Genomic DNA, 18122 nt, shown 5'->3' on the forward strand with positions numbered 1-18122 from the left:
CTATCTGTCCATCCATCAATGTATGTATGGATGGCTGGATGTATCTGTCTATCTATCTATCTATCTATCTATCTATCCATCCATCCATCCAACTCTTGTAAAACTGAATTTCTACTCAACACTTTTTTTGGTTCCCAGGATTCTTGTTCCATTGTAAGTTAAGTTCCCTAAATAGTCGATATCTCCACAGACCATTAGCCAGGAACCAATCCATCTCCTCTTCACACACAACCCTTGATGTGACTAATACCGACTCAGTTTTCTGACCTCATCTCAGAGGTAATATCTTCTGGAAGCTCCCCTTTTTGCTGCTCGCTATTTTATTCCTCGAAATTAACACATAGTGGTGTACATATTCGTTAACTGCATGGATCACTGAAGTGTACAGACCCCCTCTCACCCAAGCCTATTGTTAACAGCCTAGCTGGTGTCTTGCATCTTACACCTGGGCCCTTCAATTTACCTTCCAAAGTGTTGTTAAAGTGATCTATAATTCTGGAACTCAAAACTAATCATCTACTTCTCACGTTTAAAGCCTGTCCGTGGCTCATGGATGAATAAGGTAGAAGTTGAAATTCTACACCATGGCGCACGAGGTCATTTATAACAGTCTCTAAGGATTTCTCCCATTTTGTTTTCATCCCTCTCTCCCAACTCCTGATAGGAATCCTATTTTCCCTCCCCAAATGGGTATGGTTTCCCCAAACTCAAGAGGATATGTCAAGGCTCAGTGTTCTCCAATACTGTTCCCTTCTCACAGAACACACTGCTCTTCACATGTACTTTCATACACCTGGATTAGCTCAAGTGCCACCTGTTTATGACCTATTTCCTAATCTCATTGCAGCCACCTCTTTTCCCTGTGTTCTCACTGTACGTTGTGCACACCTCTACGGCAGCAGTGACACTCGAAGGAACGCATTCACTTACAACTATATCACCCTGCATGCTCTCAATCCTGGTTGGGTGAGTGGATACACGTTAATTGGATTTTTTGGTGTTTTTTTTGTTTTTTTTACAGCTACGTAAAAAATCTGTCAGTATCTTGTACCTAAAAGTATTTAAAAAATTTGTGGCAATGAATGAATTGCAAACAAATGATCAGTGATCCCTTAATTTCTATATTAACTCAGCAAATATCTTAGGTTGTAATTACAAGTAGACTCTTAGATTATCCATTCGTAGAGGAGATATTTAAGAAGTTGGCGTCATTCAGATAAATAACAGACGCTCAAAATATTTGCATATTTCAGGTAATACATTCATTGGTAACATTTCAATGGTTTCAGAAACTAAGTACTGATGTCTTACTATGGATATAGGAATGCACTGGATTTAATCCTCTTCAGTAATCGGAATGATCACTAAGAGAAATGCATGAGAATTTTCTTAAGCCCTAAGACTTAAGGGCTGCCTTCAAATTACCCATCTCATTTTTTGAACGAGGCTATTCCCGTATAGGAGATTTCTTTACACGAAGTCTTTAAGCATCACAACTGTGTTTAAGCACATGTCAAATGATAGAGAAGGCGCCCCAGAACATCTCAGGGAAACAGAAGATGCCGCACATCACAACACCAAGCCTACCTTTCTGCATCAGAGGCAGTGCCTTTCCTAGTCTGTTTTTGGGTGCTAGATCTTTCAGACTTTCTGGAGTGCCTGTGGAATGAAATGTTAAAGAAATACAAAACATATGATGAATCAAGCCACGGTCATCTCATACAATGATAAAAGCAATAGACATGAAAAATGGCAACTATTGTACCTAAATGGTTTTGTCAGCCCGTACTTTTTAAAATAAAATGAAAATAGAAACCAGAACTGGTACTGTGTGGAAGACACAAGTTTCCCAACAGGAGACACAGAAGCTGGCACCCCATCAGTGTAGATGCGTTAAGTCTACAGTCTTGAGGTCATGGGGGTTCCTGCTGGCAACTGTGCCTTCCTGAGGAAGGAACAAACTCAACGGTGAAACGCAGTGATGATAAACGTGATGACAGTTGTGGTTTAGGTGCTGAAAGACCACACACGGGGGAAGTGCCCTCCACTCTGACAGGTTGAAACGTGGGGCTACAAAGATGTTCTCCTTTGCTTTTTTTCTCCCCCAAAATTATGAAGAAAAGAGAAGAAAAATGCTCTAGGGAAACGTGTTTGACATAAATAAAAGTATTTAAAAATCAACTATTCAAATTACTTTAAAAATGGTCATAAAGATACTTTTGCAGTCATGTAGCATTTTAAAAACTTAATCATACCTCACAAGTCAAAGAACTAATAAAGTTCCTGATTTACTCTATGTTCTAAAGGTAGGTATGTACATCGAACATTTGAAACCCGAAATGCATTTTCCTATAGAAATAATGCTTATACATAGAGTTTATTTCCCCAAGGCAGCTTACATATGTCCATTCAACCTAAAATGTGTCTGGACTACAATATATTTGAAAGAAAAAAAATATTGTGGTCAAGAAACTCACTTCTTTAAAACAAAACAGAGAAACCATAAAAAACATTATAGTTTATCTTGATAATTGATTGTCTACAATTTATCCTTATTTTTATTTCCTGCTATCCCTTCCTTCCAACAATGTTAAGGAGAAAACTGTCTTTTTTGGAGACATTATTAACATGTAACATCGTACTAGCTTCAGGCATATGACATAATTATTCAATATTTGTGAATATGACAAAATGACCACTGCAATAAGCCTAGTCAACACCCACCACCACTAGCTAGAAATTTTCTTTTCTTGTGATGAGAAACTTTAAGATCTAGTCTCTTGTCTCTACTCCTTTTACTTGTTAAGGCCAGATGCTCTGATATCCAGCATAGGTCCAGGCACAGGGATGCACATCAAAGTGCCAGGTCCGCGTCACAGGGCGCGTGCGCTTCTGGGGATGCTCGTCCCGCCCCTCCTCTCTCCCTGCTGCCACTTGCTCGGCTCACATGAGTTTGCCCTCAAACTCAGAATCTGGGTTTAGAATTCGGGTTCCAGCTGTGTATCCTTGAGACTTTCATGACTCTGACATCTCGCTTCTGAGGTGGCAAAAGGGATGTGACAGAGGAGGGGCATCTCTCCTTACCACGTCCCTAGACTCGTTGGAAATCAGTCCATTCCCCAGGAAAACTCTGGGCTTAGAGGGGTTAAGTAATTTGCTCTCACTCACATGGTTCTTACATGTCAAACTAAGAGTCTAGAATCTCAATGTCCATGAATGCGTTGCATCTGTGGCATAAATGACACTGGATCATAGTAGCTAAAAGCACGGACTCTAGAGCCAAACTGGGTTTGATCTCTACTCTGTTTCTGACCAGCTGGATGATTTGAGTCAAGTTACTTAGCCTCTCTGGGCCTCAGTGTTTTCCACCTGCAAAATGGCAATAATAACACTATCACCTTACAGATTTGCTAACTCTAAATATTTCAGTATTACTCAGTATTTGTATTGTAGTATTTGTAGTTTTTTGCAGTATTACATAGAACAAGGATTTGTAGTGCTTTTAGCATTACTTAAAATAGGAAGAGATCAATGCTATAAAAGTATTATTTAAAATGATAATAATATATATTTGTTTCTTGAAGATAAAGACTCTTATTCATGTGTAAGAGTATCAAACTCCATGTCCCATAACTGTATGACAAATATTCATGCAGAGGCTCATGCATCTAACTTTTGTCCTTGTTTTAGTGTTTAACCCATGGATGCCCTTTTTTTTCCTCTTCAAATGCCACAGAAACGTACTTTACTGAAGATTCTTCTAAAGTTTCCTACAAAGGGCATGTCTTTATAATTCTTCTAACCACTTAAAAGAATCTTCAAGTTGAGTTAAAATGACATTCACTTGATTGTAATAATTCAGTGTAAAGCAAGAATAGAGAAGAAAATAGAAAATCCTACTGTCTTTTCTACCCCAAATCCTAAGTTATAGCTATGAATATACTGTATGTTTAAACACAGCTCTTTCTTGGAATAGGGTCTTATGATACGTTAACAGGAGAGGTTAAAACCATCAATTTATATCCTTGTACTATTTCCCTGAAACTGTTGATCATGTGATCATAAAATGGATCACAGTGAAAGGAACTACCTTCTGCCTTACATTACTCTTTCCTAAGTTCCTCATGGGCAGGAACTGTGTTTGGGTTATTACTGTAACATCAACACCCAGGACATAGTAGCTTCTCAATAAATATATGTTGGCTAGGTGGTTAAAAAAGTAATATTTTGTAATAGTCTACTGGAATTTGAGAATCTAAAAGGTTACGACAAGTAAAAACCTAATCAGGGTTATACAGTTCAGCTTACATCAAATCAAATAAATTTAGACATAAAACTTGGCATTGTTTTCTGGTCTTTGGTAAAACCTAAGATACCATAAATAAGCAATGCCCTCTGGTTACTGCCTTATGCATAATGAGGTGTCAGTCATCATTACTGGCCCAACACATGTTCATCATGATGCAACCAGGCAGCATGGACTCAGTTTTAGAGTCTTGAGGGCCATCAGCATTCAGCTAGTCCATCTACAGCCACCTAAATCTACAGATGAGGAAAATAAGTCCCAGGAAGGTTAAGTGACTTGTCCAAGGGAATATGGGTCTGAGTCAGCTGGTGAGGCACCATCCTGGCCCATGGCCCTAGGTTCCCGCCCCCTCTGCCATCGAGCCTCCCAGTTCACAGGGCACAAATTAAGGTCCTTAAAAGCTATAAAGGTATATTCAAATGTAAGGTGTAACAATAATTATTGTATTATTAAATGGAAGCAAGAGTAATAATCAAAAAGTGAGGGCATTCCTAATTAAGTCTAATTTTCTGCAAGTTCCATTTTTAATTATTATTCTCTATTAGATTAAGTGTGAAGATTCATAAAATGTACTAATGAAAAGAAAGGCAATTGTTAAAATCTGTTTCTGGGCCACTTTCCTTTCCTCATCTATAACTAAATTCAGTTAGAGCAACTCCCTGAAGACATTGATAAATAAAACTTTTCTGAAGATACTACAATTCTATTAAAGTGGAAAATTAACATGCTAATAAGATGAAAATATAGTCTGCTTTGGGGAAAATGTAATAAATTCTACCACATAATGTTTTAATTATAATTAACACTGATATCATAAGAATCTTTATGTCTATATTTTGGTTGCCTATCCAGATGGCTTAATGTGAAATGCAAATCTCTATCATCTTGTTTCCTCATAACTTTGGGAAGGAAAAAATTAAATTTAAACAGAATCTACCTAAACAAGAAATGTTCACATACGGTGAAGATGGATGCATACCATTAAGATATATTTACCCTTTTGTTTATTATTGATATTTATGTATATGACTATAGCCATTAAATAGACTCACTAAGTATTTCAGTACATGGGTACATTTCATTCATTTAAGAAAAGGACATCTTGGAAAAGCACAGATGATAAAGGATGTTATAAAGCAAACAAAAATGATTAGTGATACACTGAATTTATAGGTGGTTCTACATTAACTCTGCATCTACGTGGCAAGTATGATGAATTCTGGAAGTGAAAAAGTGGGTCATTTCTTTATCTTATAAATATTTTAAATGGAGAAAGAAGATTCATCCACTTTGAATCAAAAGAAACCCCTTGATATTTAAGGATAAAGATTCCTATAGGCAAGTAGCTGCTTCCAAGTTGCAAAAGAAATCAGAACTAGATTAGCAGAATAATTTAGGAATTAATTTTAAACACAGTGGGATACTTTAATTTAAACTCCTGGAAAATAATGTGATTTTATCAAATATTTTCCATTTTATTTAAGTCACATCAATAAATTGCCTCCTTGAAAATATCATGTACAATGATGCAAAAACATTCCCAATCAAAACAACGGAGTCAGTAACTTCAAGCCAATGAAGTATCAACATACATCCCAAAATGTACCAAGTAAGAACTATCACCTCACATTTATTAGAACGGTCACTATCAAAACATTGTTTTTAATTTAAAAAGAGTATGTTGTGTTTTCTTGAAAAAATATTTACCAAGAAGTTGAATTAGATGGTGATAATAATATTAATAATAACAGTAATTTATACTTGCCTTTCACTTAAGGATGATGCATTCAACTGTAAGCACTAAACTCAAAACCTCAATGCTTCAGGGATCTATTAAAATACATTTTTTCTAACTTGCCACTCACAAATTTTGGTTAATTTGAAGCCACAAGTAGCTCTCAATTTTACTAAGATTCATAACAGAGTTATGTGCACACGGATTCATAAAAGTTACTATTTATATATTAAAATAATGCCATTTACAAAGAAATACTTTGTTATTGGAGTGATGATTCTTAAAATTTTCAATATTTTTAAAATTTTGCAAGAAAATTTTCACTAGAATTTTAAAGTCACAAACATTCCCTGGGGTTCCAAACTTACGTATTTTTTCCTCATCCTTGTTTTACAAAATCCTACAACTTCTAGGAAAATTCCTCCATCTAGAGAAACATGCTTCCATGTTAATTCCAAATAAAGCTATTGTACCACTTGAGATGACATCAAGATTTCTTACTGTTGAAATTAAATTATGGAGAAATGCTACATTAAAAATTGTGTGTGTGTGTGAACACACGCACTGTGTGAAATAAGACGGCAACTCAATGCTTTCCAACTTACTAGAGAGCTCTCTTAAGCAAATATTTACTTACTGTATTACTATGTTAGTTTCAAAATAATCAAATATGCCTTGATACCGGACATCCAAAGGCGATTATATAAACTGTCACTGATTTTAGAATATTTTTTTTTTAGCAACCAGTGACCTAGGGCAAAAGTCACCTGATGGCAAAATTCTTATGAACATTCACCGTCTCCAAATCTGACGCCATGTTCACCTCATTTGTGAATTGGCAGAAACTTCTGAATGAGTAAATGAAGCTAATAGGAGGTGAAATGCAAGTGTTGTGTTCCTGAGCGGTTGCCATGGTTACCTATGAATTTACCGTCAGCTGACGCGGTAATTTCTCTCTCATTTTTAAAAGCACTTATATATTTTAATAATAAAAACTTATTGTAAATAACATTCTGTTCCCAACAGTAATATATCATAGTATCAAGCCATTTAAAATGTATTTCCTTTTGTTGAACACAGAATTTACTTACAAATAAATCATAATGAAAAGTAAACTGTATGTTCAGAATTATGTATTAGGAAGAGTTTCCTTTAATAATCTTATCTAAAAGGACTATTTCTGCCTCTAAAATCTACCTTTAAAATTACATATAAAATCTATGAAATCAAATAACATAATTCACATGTTATTAAAAGACAACTAATCTTCAACTAATCTTCATCTCATGTATGTAAGAACTAAAACTATTTGGATTTCCCTGTTGCTTATCCTAAACCCAGATAAACTTACATTTATATTCACTACAGAGACCATCACACTTAATCGTCTTATACTCTAGCAATCATTACATAAGATGAAATCCAGGATAGTCTCTTATAAGAGGAAATTCTAAGTTCCTTCATGGCCATGACACTGCTTTTCTTAAACACTGTTGTGACTCTAGCCATTAGAATAGTGCACACAGTAAAGGCACAAAAAAGTTTTGCTGAATGAATGAGTAGCAATGTGGGTGCACATTTTAAAATTTTATTTATACTATTATTTTATATTCTTATTTGAAAAAACTTTAAGTTTGTAATAATTTTTACATTGGAGATTTTACTAATTTTTCTAGTCTCATAAATTCTATCCTAGAAATCAGTTAGCAGTAGAAGGAACTAGATTTAAATTCCAAATACGTAAGTCATATTCACAGGTAAAGGTGTTAAAGATTAAAGCATAATAAAATATTCAAAAAGCCTCCATAAAATACCACCTTGGGGTCCAACATTTGTAAGAGGACTTATTAATCTTTTCTGAGTGACGGCGTTTAGTTTTTCTTTCAAATTGAAATATACTAAATAAGATGTCACCCATGTGATGACTGAATTTCTGCTTCACCAGAAGAGAAGCAGTCAAAACACCCATAACCTTTTGTAGCCAGTTGGGAAACGACATGGCCTACGTATAAGAGCCATCACTAAAGAGGAGAATTGGGTGAACAACGCCCAAGGAGGAAAACAAAGCAATGGAAATACATATTGTGGCACTTGTGACATCACAGCATGAAGTAGATTCAAAGCACTGATGTTATTTTTAAAAACCTACCTTGTTGACTGACCCTAGCCCTGGACAATACTTGGCTTAAAAACACAATATTCATAAAATAGATGAGAACGAGGTATTCTGTCTTAAATCAGGGAATAGGCCCCAAAGCCTAAACTTCATTATTAACAAAACGATGAAGATCAGACCATCAACCAGTATAACAAAAGAACAAGCTCTGCGATAGATTTTAATACATTTTAAAGCACCTGAGAATTTTAATTTAGTCAAGTGTAGACAAAATCAATAGTTAAATATGTTTCTAGAAAATCGAAACCCTAAGACAAATGCTCATTAAGAGAGAACTCTCCCGCTGGACCCGACTTTACTGTGTTTAAACCATGCCCTGTGCGTGCTAGCTTCACTTCAGGAAACATTCTAAGGTGCTTTATCAGAGGTGGATGCATTTAGTTTGGGAATCACCACCTCTTACGCTCTGGCCCCTAAAAGGAAGGCATCATAACCACATGGCTCTTGGCTACCCTCCACTTGGTGGCCTGCCGGCCTCTGGAAGCCACTTGTCTGTGGGGAGGAAGTGACTAGTACCTGTCATTCTCCGGAGACGCATGCTGGATTTGAATCCTGGGGCTAGGAGGCCGTCTCCTATCTAGAGAGGGGGACCATCTACCCCTGTTTGCCCAATGAACAAGACAGGAAAAAACAAGACATTTAGTAACTCCTAAAATAAAAGAATATATGGAACAAGAGGACTGGAAAATCACCCCAAAAAGTCAAAGTGTAGATTCTTTGCTCCATAAGTTACTCTTCATTTTTGCAGGCCTTGGAAAGATAAATGACAATATTGTAGGAAAATAAAACTTGCAGCCTTACATGTGAATAGAGAAACAACTTATTTGGGAAGATGTCTGAAATCTCCTGTGTAATCTTGTTCTTTTAAATGTGGTGTGTGTCTGCAAAACTATACCTACACATAAATACATGTGTATAACTTGACAAAGATGCATCCTTAAGAATCAGGCAGATGCCTGAATAAAACAGATTTAAGAAGCCACCAATGCTTATTTGATACGAGGTCTTGAAATTACTGGATAAAGTGGCAAATGAGGTGTGTGAATTTCATACAAAGCAGAAGCATAGTTTAAGTGGAAGAAATAAAACTACTCTCTAGTGTGGAAACAATAACATGAAGAAATGATTCATGGAGACGCTACCAGTGAAGTCTTAACAAGCTTTCTGGGGGAAAACTGCAGGGTTAGTAACTGAAATGAAAAAATTGTCAGCAAAACCCACTGATGGATAAAAGTGGGAAATACAGATAAATGCCATTGTAAAATAGTATTACCTTCAAAAAATCTTGTTAATCTTTACTTGCAAAGGTATCTGTCCATGGGATAAACAGCTGTTTTCTTATTTCAGCATTTACAAGAATACTGTTTTTATGATTAACAGTTAAATCAAAGTTTGAAACTTGGTTCATTCTTTCGTTAAACTATCTTGAGATTCTGTCTCTGCATAACCACAAATTACAGACATCCGGGCAAATACTGAAAAGAGGCCGTAAGGGACTGGACGGTCCAAATTTGGAAATTTTAATATATTCGATATGAACATTTTAAGCAGGATAATTTCTCTGCGTATTGGCTTCCTCATATGCAACAAGGGATCACTGAATGGGGTTTAAGACTCGTCTAACTATACGATTTTATAATAATCCAAAGAAGACCAGTCGTAACATTTTTTAAGAGCCATCTCTTTTTGCCGTTAACTTGGCTTCGTGGACTTATTACACAATTTGGACAAAAGCAGCAGAGGGCTATCAACATGTGACCAGGATACCTTTAGTCAGCAGGTGCTCTTCTCTGAAAGCCCCTGGGAAGACTCTTTGTCATCACTCAGCCTTGGATGGATGGAAGGAGGGCTCTGAGGAAGCCGTGAAGCAAACAAAGATACTTGAAAGCAGAATTTGGGCAGAAGAGAAAACTGTGTGGCATGTCCTCTGGAATGTGTTGTTTGTGAAATTAAAAACAAATTTGCATTCATTTCAAATTATTGAATGATTTTAAGTGAGTATATAGTTGGTCAATCCAATCAGAAGGCTTGAAAATGTAGCTTTGCACCTTACTGGCTTTTGTTCTGCAGACACAATAAAGAAAAACATTTCTAAAACCGTTGAAAACAATTATAGCTAGTGTTTTTCACATGCAGTTGTACTCAGTCATGAGAAAACTTAAGGTGTTCTTTAAAAATACAGAGTTGATATGTTTTTCTTTAAACATTTTTGAAGGAATAAGTAATATTCACTTGACAAGATTATGAATAACCTTGCTTCCTGAGGCAAAATTCCAGTCCTTGTGTTTATTTAAACATGAAAAGTAAAGAAAAATGCTATAATTATGAAACATGCAGTGAAAGCCATGAAAGAGAGGGTGTACGTTTAGAAACAAGGCATTGTGAATGCAAGCTATTAAAAGGTAAACTTTTAGAAATATTTAGCATCATACATGTACACCTGTGCACTCAAAGTCCTTCTGAATATGCTGATATGCAGTCCCAATAACATAAATGTTTGCTTCACCCTCATATCTTTGATGTGATGAGAGTAGGATCAAATTATACCCAATTTTTGTCCAAAGAACAGACATCACATAAGTTTTAATATCATGCATTTGTGAGCTTGAAATATACTAACGTTTTATATGTTTTTAAAATGTGTCCAACTTCTTTCTCTGTTTCTCCTATCACACAGAAGGACCAAAATTAGAATCTATTCCCTTATTATTGAGCAGAACACACACCTTCCACATCCGTTTTCATGCTAGAAGCGAACATGGCAGGCTACACTGGAGTCATTAATCACGAAACTGAACTAAAACAGCCCCTTCTTGATTTTTCTTCCCAACTGTCTTGCCTGCGGGTTACCTTAGTTGCATTATAAGTGCTTTAATCTCAGGTATTCTAAACTCATTAATTCAGAAACATCTATTTGTTGGGAGCCCATCCTTTTCTCTGTGCTCAGAACAGGAGGGGAAGGGTCACTCTGGTGGCTGTGGAACTGAAGGAACAGGCTGGGGCCTCCCCAAATAAGGGGCTACAGTATCTTGTTCTGCTTTGTTTGGGCAGTTACATCAACTACACCCAGCACAGAATAAGTAATGAATAAATATTTGCAAATATTTAAGTAGATAATAAGAGGATAAGATTTGAGGTTTGGGGGTAATACTGGTAAGAAGTAATAAGAAACTTAACTAAGAAATCAACAGTGGTGGTTTTCCCTGGTGGCGCAGTAGTTGGGAGTCTGCCTGCCGATGCAGGGGACACGGGTTCGTGCCCCGGTCCGGGAAGATCCCACATGCCGCGGAGCGGCTGGGCCCGTGAGCCATGGCCGCTGAGCCTGCGCGTCCGGAGCCTGTGCTCCACGGCGGGAGAGGCCACAACAGTGAGAGGCCCGCATACCGCAAAAAAAAAAAAAAAAAAGAAATCAACACTGGTAAGGGGACCCACCGAGGAGATATAAGGACATAGAACTGACAGTCCTCAGCAAGCAATGAAATGGTTCTTACATTGGGGCTCTTCCCCCCAGCAAGGATATACCTTACAACAAAAGTGCGTGTGTTTAAATGTGTCATTCGTATGTATGCTTGCATATTTACACATCTTTCAGTGGTGCATATGTCCTGGCAGAGCATGGCTAAGCAGCTTAACTATCTAAAAGAGAGATTATATGGAAATGTAAACCATTCATTCCCTAGATAGCACACACAAAAAATATCTGTGAAGTTCTGTCATATTAGACACCAAACCTGAACAGACTAGAGATCTGATTATACAGTACATATTTTTATTGTCTATTCCCATTATTCATTTAGTCCTTTGAAACATTTTCCCCAATCCTATTTTAAGTGAAAATTAATATAGGTGCTTATACTTTGGAATAAAGTTTATTTATTTCAATTGAAGTTACAGTTAAGTTTTAAGTAGGAACTTCCTTTCTCTTAGGCCTCGTGTTTCCATGTGGAGGGAAATTCCTTCAAGTCCTACTTTGGGCCTCTCTCCACCCCAAGGAGGGAGGAGGGGGACTTTGTGTTAAAGAATCAGGCACTGATGACTTAGCCCTTTCTGGATTCCTCCTTCCTAATCAGTCTGCCTGCAAACAGCAAACCCCACAGCAAATCAACCTGCACAGCAGCCCTCAGAAGGCAGAAGCCTCTCGTGGTTCAGAAAGTGTGGCAGCCTCTTGGTGAGTCACCGGCAAGCTTACAACCTGAAGTCTAGCTTCTGAACTTGTTCACTGTATTTACGGTGATAATTAGATCCCCCACCTTGCAGTTCTTGGGTCTAGCTCACAACTGGACACAGATTCGGGAGCAGAAAATATGGGGTGTTTTTTAAGTTCCCCCAAAGCCCCAGATGGAACATGTATTAAGTAAAAAATAATAATGCTATCGCAAGAGATGGCAAGGCCAAATACGATCCCTGACCTCCAGGAGTACAATCTAGTGGAAGAAACAAGCGTGACTAAGTGAAATAGAACGCATGTAATGTTACATGGGCCCAGGAAAGAGAGTTAATAATTCTGCCTGGCAAGGAAAGGCAAGCATGTGCGGGAGAGGTTAAGAGAAGTTTTACAGACGAAATGGTAATTTGACTTCCTGTTTTGAAGAATGAGGAGAATTTTTAGGCAGACAACAAAGGAAAAAGGGTATTTCAATTTTAATGGGAAAAAGACTTGAGACAAAAAGGAACAGAACGATTAATAGAGCTTATGAGAAATTAACGGGGCAAGAATGGCATCGGAAGTGGGGATGGGCTATAGTATAATGAAGCGGGGGGGGGGGGGGCGGATCTGTCTTGGAGATTCTTGAAGGAGAACCGATAGGACTTCCTGTCTCATCAAATGAGACGAAGGAGCAGAAGTATTTCCAGATTTTGTGGATGGTTATATGTCAAAGCTGCCAAAGTACTGGGACATTTCGGAAGAGAAAGCATTTTGCTGGCAGAGGATGTGAGGGAGACAGTGCATTCGATTTCGACTTTTGATGCACACAGGGTCTACCAACCACCGAGAAATTTAGGCCTGGTTTGCAGGGGAGGGTCTGGCATGACCAGTTACAGTGGAGTGTTGTCTCCATATGTATTAGTGTGGAAACGTTTTTTTTAAGCTTATTTATTTATTTTTGGCTGTGTTAGGTCTTCGTTGCTGCGCACGGGCTTTCTCTAGTTGTGTCGAGCGGGGGCTACTCTTTGTAGCGGTGCGCAGGCTTCTCATTGCGGTGGCTTCTCTTGTTGCGGAGCACGGGCTCTAGGCACGCGGGCTCATTAGTTGTGGTTCGAGGGCTCAGTAGTTGTGGCTCACGGGCTTAGTTGCTCCGCGGCATGTGGGATCTTCCCAGACCAGGGCTCGAACCCGTGTCCCCTGCATTGGCAGGCGGATTCTTAACCACTGCGTGACCAGGGATGTCCCAGTGTGGAAACTTTTGACTGATAGACATATAATTTCAGGGATGGGATGGGTGGGGTAAAAGAGGAAAGCTGAGGGGGAGACAGAGACAGGGAGGTTAAGCAGCCTGTAAAGGAGACTGCCTCAGCACAGAGGTGTTAGGGAATTTGTAGAGGATGTTGAAGAAAGGAGAGGTTAGATTTCTGGAAGAGGTCAAGAAAGAAGATAAAACATCCGAGGAAAGGAATCATTCTCCAGTGGCTCTAGAAATCAGTGTTTCTGAACACGTAAGCAACATTCTGCTGTAAAACCCGGGAAAGCAAAGGTTAACAGCAGGCCTGGAACTCACTCCTTCCAGATCAGGGAACAAGGGGGAACCGATAACCTCAAGCTGACCTTGACACAGATGAAAGTACAGGGACCTTGACCAGACCTCCTTGTAAGCATGCAGTGGTATTTGCTAGAGAAAAGATAAAAGAGAGTCCTTATCTATCCAAGGTCTTCAGCAGGGTACAACTAGTTTTTCTAGATCTTTCACTGTAAATGAACCCCAAATTTCCTGACTTCTGGGTCATGACTGGATGGGGCAATGGGGTAACCCCTACGTATTTTTGCTAGTTGTGTAATCAACAGAATATATTATATAATGGAGATGCTCAAACACAGAAATTACTTCCTTTGCAAACAGTGTTTCCACGTGCCTGTCTCAAAATTCATCTGTTGACCTGGGCCAAACCATCCCCGTAAGGGAGAAAAGGTCGGCCTGATGGTTTTGGGGTCCTTCGGGAAGAGAACATGCTAACTGTGCCTGGCGCTCCTTTATCTTGGAGTAATCAGTGAAGTGCGGTGTGGGGTACCGAGTCTGCTTTAACAATTTCATCTTTTGTACTAACACAGAACTTCCTTTGCTTTCAGAGTTAGTGAAGATACTCCAGAAGAGGGCATTAAGTAGGTATAACAGCATACACATGTTCATCAAGATAGTTTAGAATCAGCAAATTGTTTGACCTCGATAGGTTACAAGGCTGTGGAAATACTGATAGGTCACCAGCTCAAGAATATGAAGTTATGTCTTTAACAACTTTTCTATAATATCTTATCTACTATGTATATGTCAGGCATTGATCAGCTCTCTGGTCAGTCACCAGAACTAAGTAACCTGGAAAACTCTCAAAGCTTCCACAGTTCCTACTCTCCTCACGTCCTGTCTGGGGACTTACAGGTGCATCTTCCAAAGAGCACAAAGCCCCCACTGCTGGTCCTACTCTGTCCTGTCTTGAAGCTGCTCAGAGGTCTGTGCGCAGAAGGACGGCATCCTCCACACCAAGACACACCTACAGCATCTGTAAATTTCCTGATGAGAACTCATCTCACTTTATTTTCTTCTTGACAACAAATTGACCCCAATAAGTTAAAGAACATTAGTAACACCAATTCCAGTCCCCTTTCATTTTTTTTAAGGGGAAATTTATTTTTTATTCAATAGATAGAGTGAATGTAAGTTTCAATCATATTTTCTCTTCTATCAAAAGTACGTATCATAAGTGAGTGCACTCAGACCTCACTATGACCTGTAAAAGAATCGTGGCCAGATTATTTGTCTACAGGTTGGCCTGTTCTAAGGGTATTATCAGAGATGAAATTCACCAATACATGGATCTGTGAATTCTCTGGCTTCAGAGCAACAAGAAAACACGTGCTCGACAGGCTTCAGTGACAGAATAAAACTGTACTGTCCAATGTAGTAGCCACAAGTGGTCAAGGAGCACTGTGAAAAAAGGAATGCAGGGCTTCCCTGGTGGCGCACCGGTTGGGAGTCCGCCTGCCGATGCAGGGGACGTGGGTTCGTGCCCCGGTCCAGGAGGATCCCACATGCCATGGAGCGGCCGGGCCTGTGAGCCTGCGCGTCCAGAGCCTGTGCTCTGCAATGGGAGAGGCCACAGCAGTGAGAGGCCCGTGTACCGCAAAAAAAAAAAAAAAAAAAAAAAAGGAATGCAAAATATCTCACTAACAGTTTTTAACTGATTATATGTTAAAATGATAATATTTCAGATATATACTAAAGTATTAAAGTTAATTTCATATTTTAATATGGCAAGCAGAAAATTTAAAATTATGCATGTGGTTCAAACTGTATTTCCCTTAGACAGAACCAATAGAGATGACATTTAAGATGTTAGGGTATCGTCGTAGTCAGAAGATTCCGCTGACTTCATTCTATCCTTGTTTTAACACTAACCAGAAACATATAAGGAAATAATAAGAAGTAAAAAAATATAAAAATATTTTTTCTTGCTACTCTTGTATATATTTTTTGGGGGAAATACACAACAAACAAGAATAATGAAACAATTTCAACTGTGATTTTAGAAGAGCCCATTCAACTAAAGAAGAGCCCGTTTCAACTAAAATTTCTTCTACAAATGTAAAGAAATACAAAAAGTTAGATTCCATGGTTTTCTATCACAAATTTTGCAAATACAAAAGAATACAAAATTAAAAAGTAGATATTTTTAGTAGGATCTTATGAAGACACTAAAAAATGAACATGTCTACCTGTACCAATCATTAAATTCCAGAAATAAACATCTCATAAATAAATGAGTAGAATCAGACTAGAAAGATTGCTAAAGGAAAGCTTTAAGCAGCCTCTGAAGAAGAGGAAAAGTGGGTTACATTAACACAACTAAACATTTTCCCTCAGGATTTGTGAAGAGGTAGTATGCAAATTTCCAGTGAATGACTTCTAATCGAAAAGAGATAACAATTATAACCAAGACTATCAATTCTAACCAAGTTTACTGGAATAGAATGTTCCACCACAATGGAAAAATTAGCTGCTCACACTTAGGAGACAGCGTAGTACATGATCATTGAATTAAAGTCAGAATTATTTATTAATCAATCAATGTAAAGTGTTAAGCAAAATTACGTATGTGTGTATATAATGTGCCTTTATTTTTGTAAGGCATCAGGAAATCTATGATAAACATACTATTTTTTGTTGAAATATAATTTAAGGCAAAACGATCTATATCAAAGAGCAAGTTGATTTAAAAAAAAACCCGAATATAGATGCACAAGGGAAGTATTCTATCTAAATAAGATTCTTGTTTTGCGTTTATGGAAGACTGTAGTTGAACCTATAAATACTATTTATCAGCGGAAGTACTAGGAAAGTGATCTTCCCCTTCAGATAACTCACTGGCCCTCACAACCATATCAGCGTACCGAAGGCTCCCTGAGGAGGTGTAAAGAAAACCACTGAACAGCAACGAAAGGGGAAAAGCAGCAGCGAGAAGCAGTTACAAATCACGTCACGCCATTTGCAACGGCATCCACGGAAATGTGTGTATGTGCTCCCTCTGGCTCCGCCACATACACACATCTCTACACAGGCGTGTACAGAAGGGAGGGGAAATGCAGACAGTCGGCAAGTGAACATGGATGAATAAGCCGTGAGACTCAAGGACACAAAACAGAGTGATAGGGAAAAAAATGACTGTACAAAATGACAGGAAATTAAGAAAGTCTTTATACCTTTCTCGTTCTGGTGAATGCAAACTAGCATCTGGTCTCAAGCAGTTGGTACTAGCACTCCTCGCCCTGTCAAGGGAGGGCTGCAGGTCACTAGTGCCAGTGCATTGCATCCAGGGTGGAGGAGAAAGACAGAGAAAACAGAGAGAGGAAGACCAGTTAGAGAGGAAAGCATCGAGTCCTGTCCCCTTTACACAAAGTGCAGAATCACTGCGAGTCGGTTCATAAGGGTGTGAGCGCTGACAGGATGGCCGTGCACAGTTTTGTTTAGAAAAAGACACTAAACAAAGATTATGCTTGAATTGCTTTGCATAATTTTTTTAAAAGGGTCTCAGACTGAAAAAAATGAGGCTAACACACCTACTTATGAAAAAACTGGATACAGAAAGCACTGAAACAAAATGCCTAACACTTCATTACCAAGGACAGATGCCACACCAAAACAAAATGAAGGACAGCAGAGGAGGAAAATTTTACAACTCAGCTATTTTTGGTTCAAACACTAGACAGGGGAGGTGGACGGTATGACGTCCAAACGTCCTTACCTAACCAGAATCTCATCAGTAAACCTCAGTGCTCTCGAGTGAAAGCATTCATGGTGAAGGGGTTTGGTTTTAGTATGTGCAGGCAGAATTGAGCTCCACAAAGTAAAATCGTCCCAAAATAAAATAATATAAAATCAATTCTCATAATTGAAATCAACAAGTAAAACAACAAATAAATGACAAAGACGACAACGACTAGAAATCTGATATTTGAGTAAGCAGATTTCATTTAGAGAAATATTCCCGCGTAGGTTTTATAATTAAAGCGATTTTGACTTTTTTATTGTGTTTTTAAATTAGTTTTTATTGGACTATAGTTGATTTACACTGTTGTGTTAGTGTCTGCTGTACAGCAAAATGAATCAGTTATACATACGCATATGTCCACTCTTTTTTAGATTCTATTCCCATATAATTAAAAAGTAATGAGCAGAGTTCCCTGCGCCATACAGGAG

General features: G+C 38.2%; 1 protein-coding gene across 50 annotated transcripts in view; it reads right to left on the bottom strand.

The window, feature by feature from the left end:
* The window catches only part of RIMS1 (regulating synaptic membrane exocytosis 1), a 473777-nt gene that overhangs the window by 121505 nt on the left and 334150 nt on the right, over window positions 1-18122 (bottom strand). For 15 of the 50 annotated variants that reach the window (XM_067702804.1, XM_067702789.1, XM_067702788.1 and 12 more), the window contains 3 exons: window positions 17126-17215; window positions 8734-8817; window positions 1588-1659 (listed from right to left, as the gene is read on the bottom strand). The exons of 5 other annotated variants lie outside the window; for them this stretch is intronic. In XM_067702804.1, coding sequence (XP_067558905.1) covers window positions 1588-1659; window positions 8734-8817; window positions 17126-17215 — 246 coding nt within the window. The remainder of the gene's footprint in view (window positions 1-1587; window positions 1660-8733; window positions 8818-17125; window positions 17216-18122) is intronic. 30 more of the 50 variants (XM_067702799.1, XM_067702793.1, XM_067702792.1 and 27 more) reach the window with 4 other exon arrangements.

This window comes from Pseudorca crassidens, chromosome 13, assembly GCF_039906515.1.
Source record: "Pseudorca crassidens isolate mPseCra1 chromosome 13, mPseCra1.hap1, whole genome shotgun sequence".
NCBI classification, from domain to species: domain Eukaryota; kingdom Metazoa; phylum Chordata; class Mammalia; order Artiodactyla; family Delphinidae; genus Pseudorca; species Pseudorca crassidens.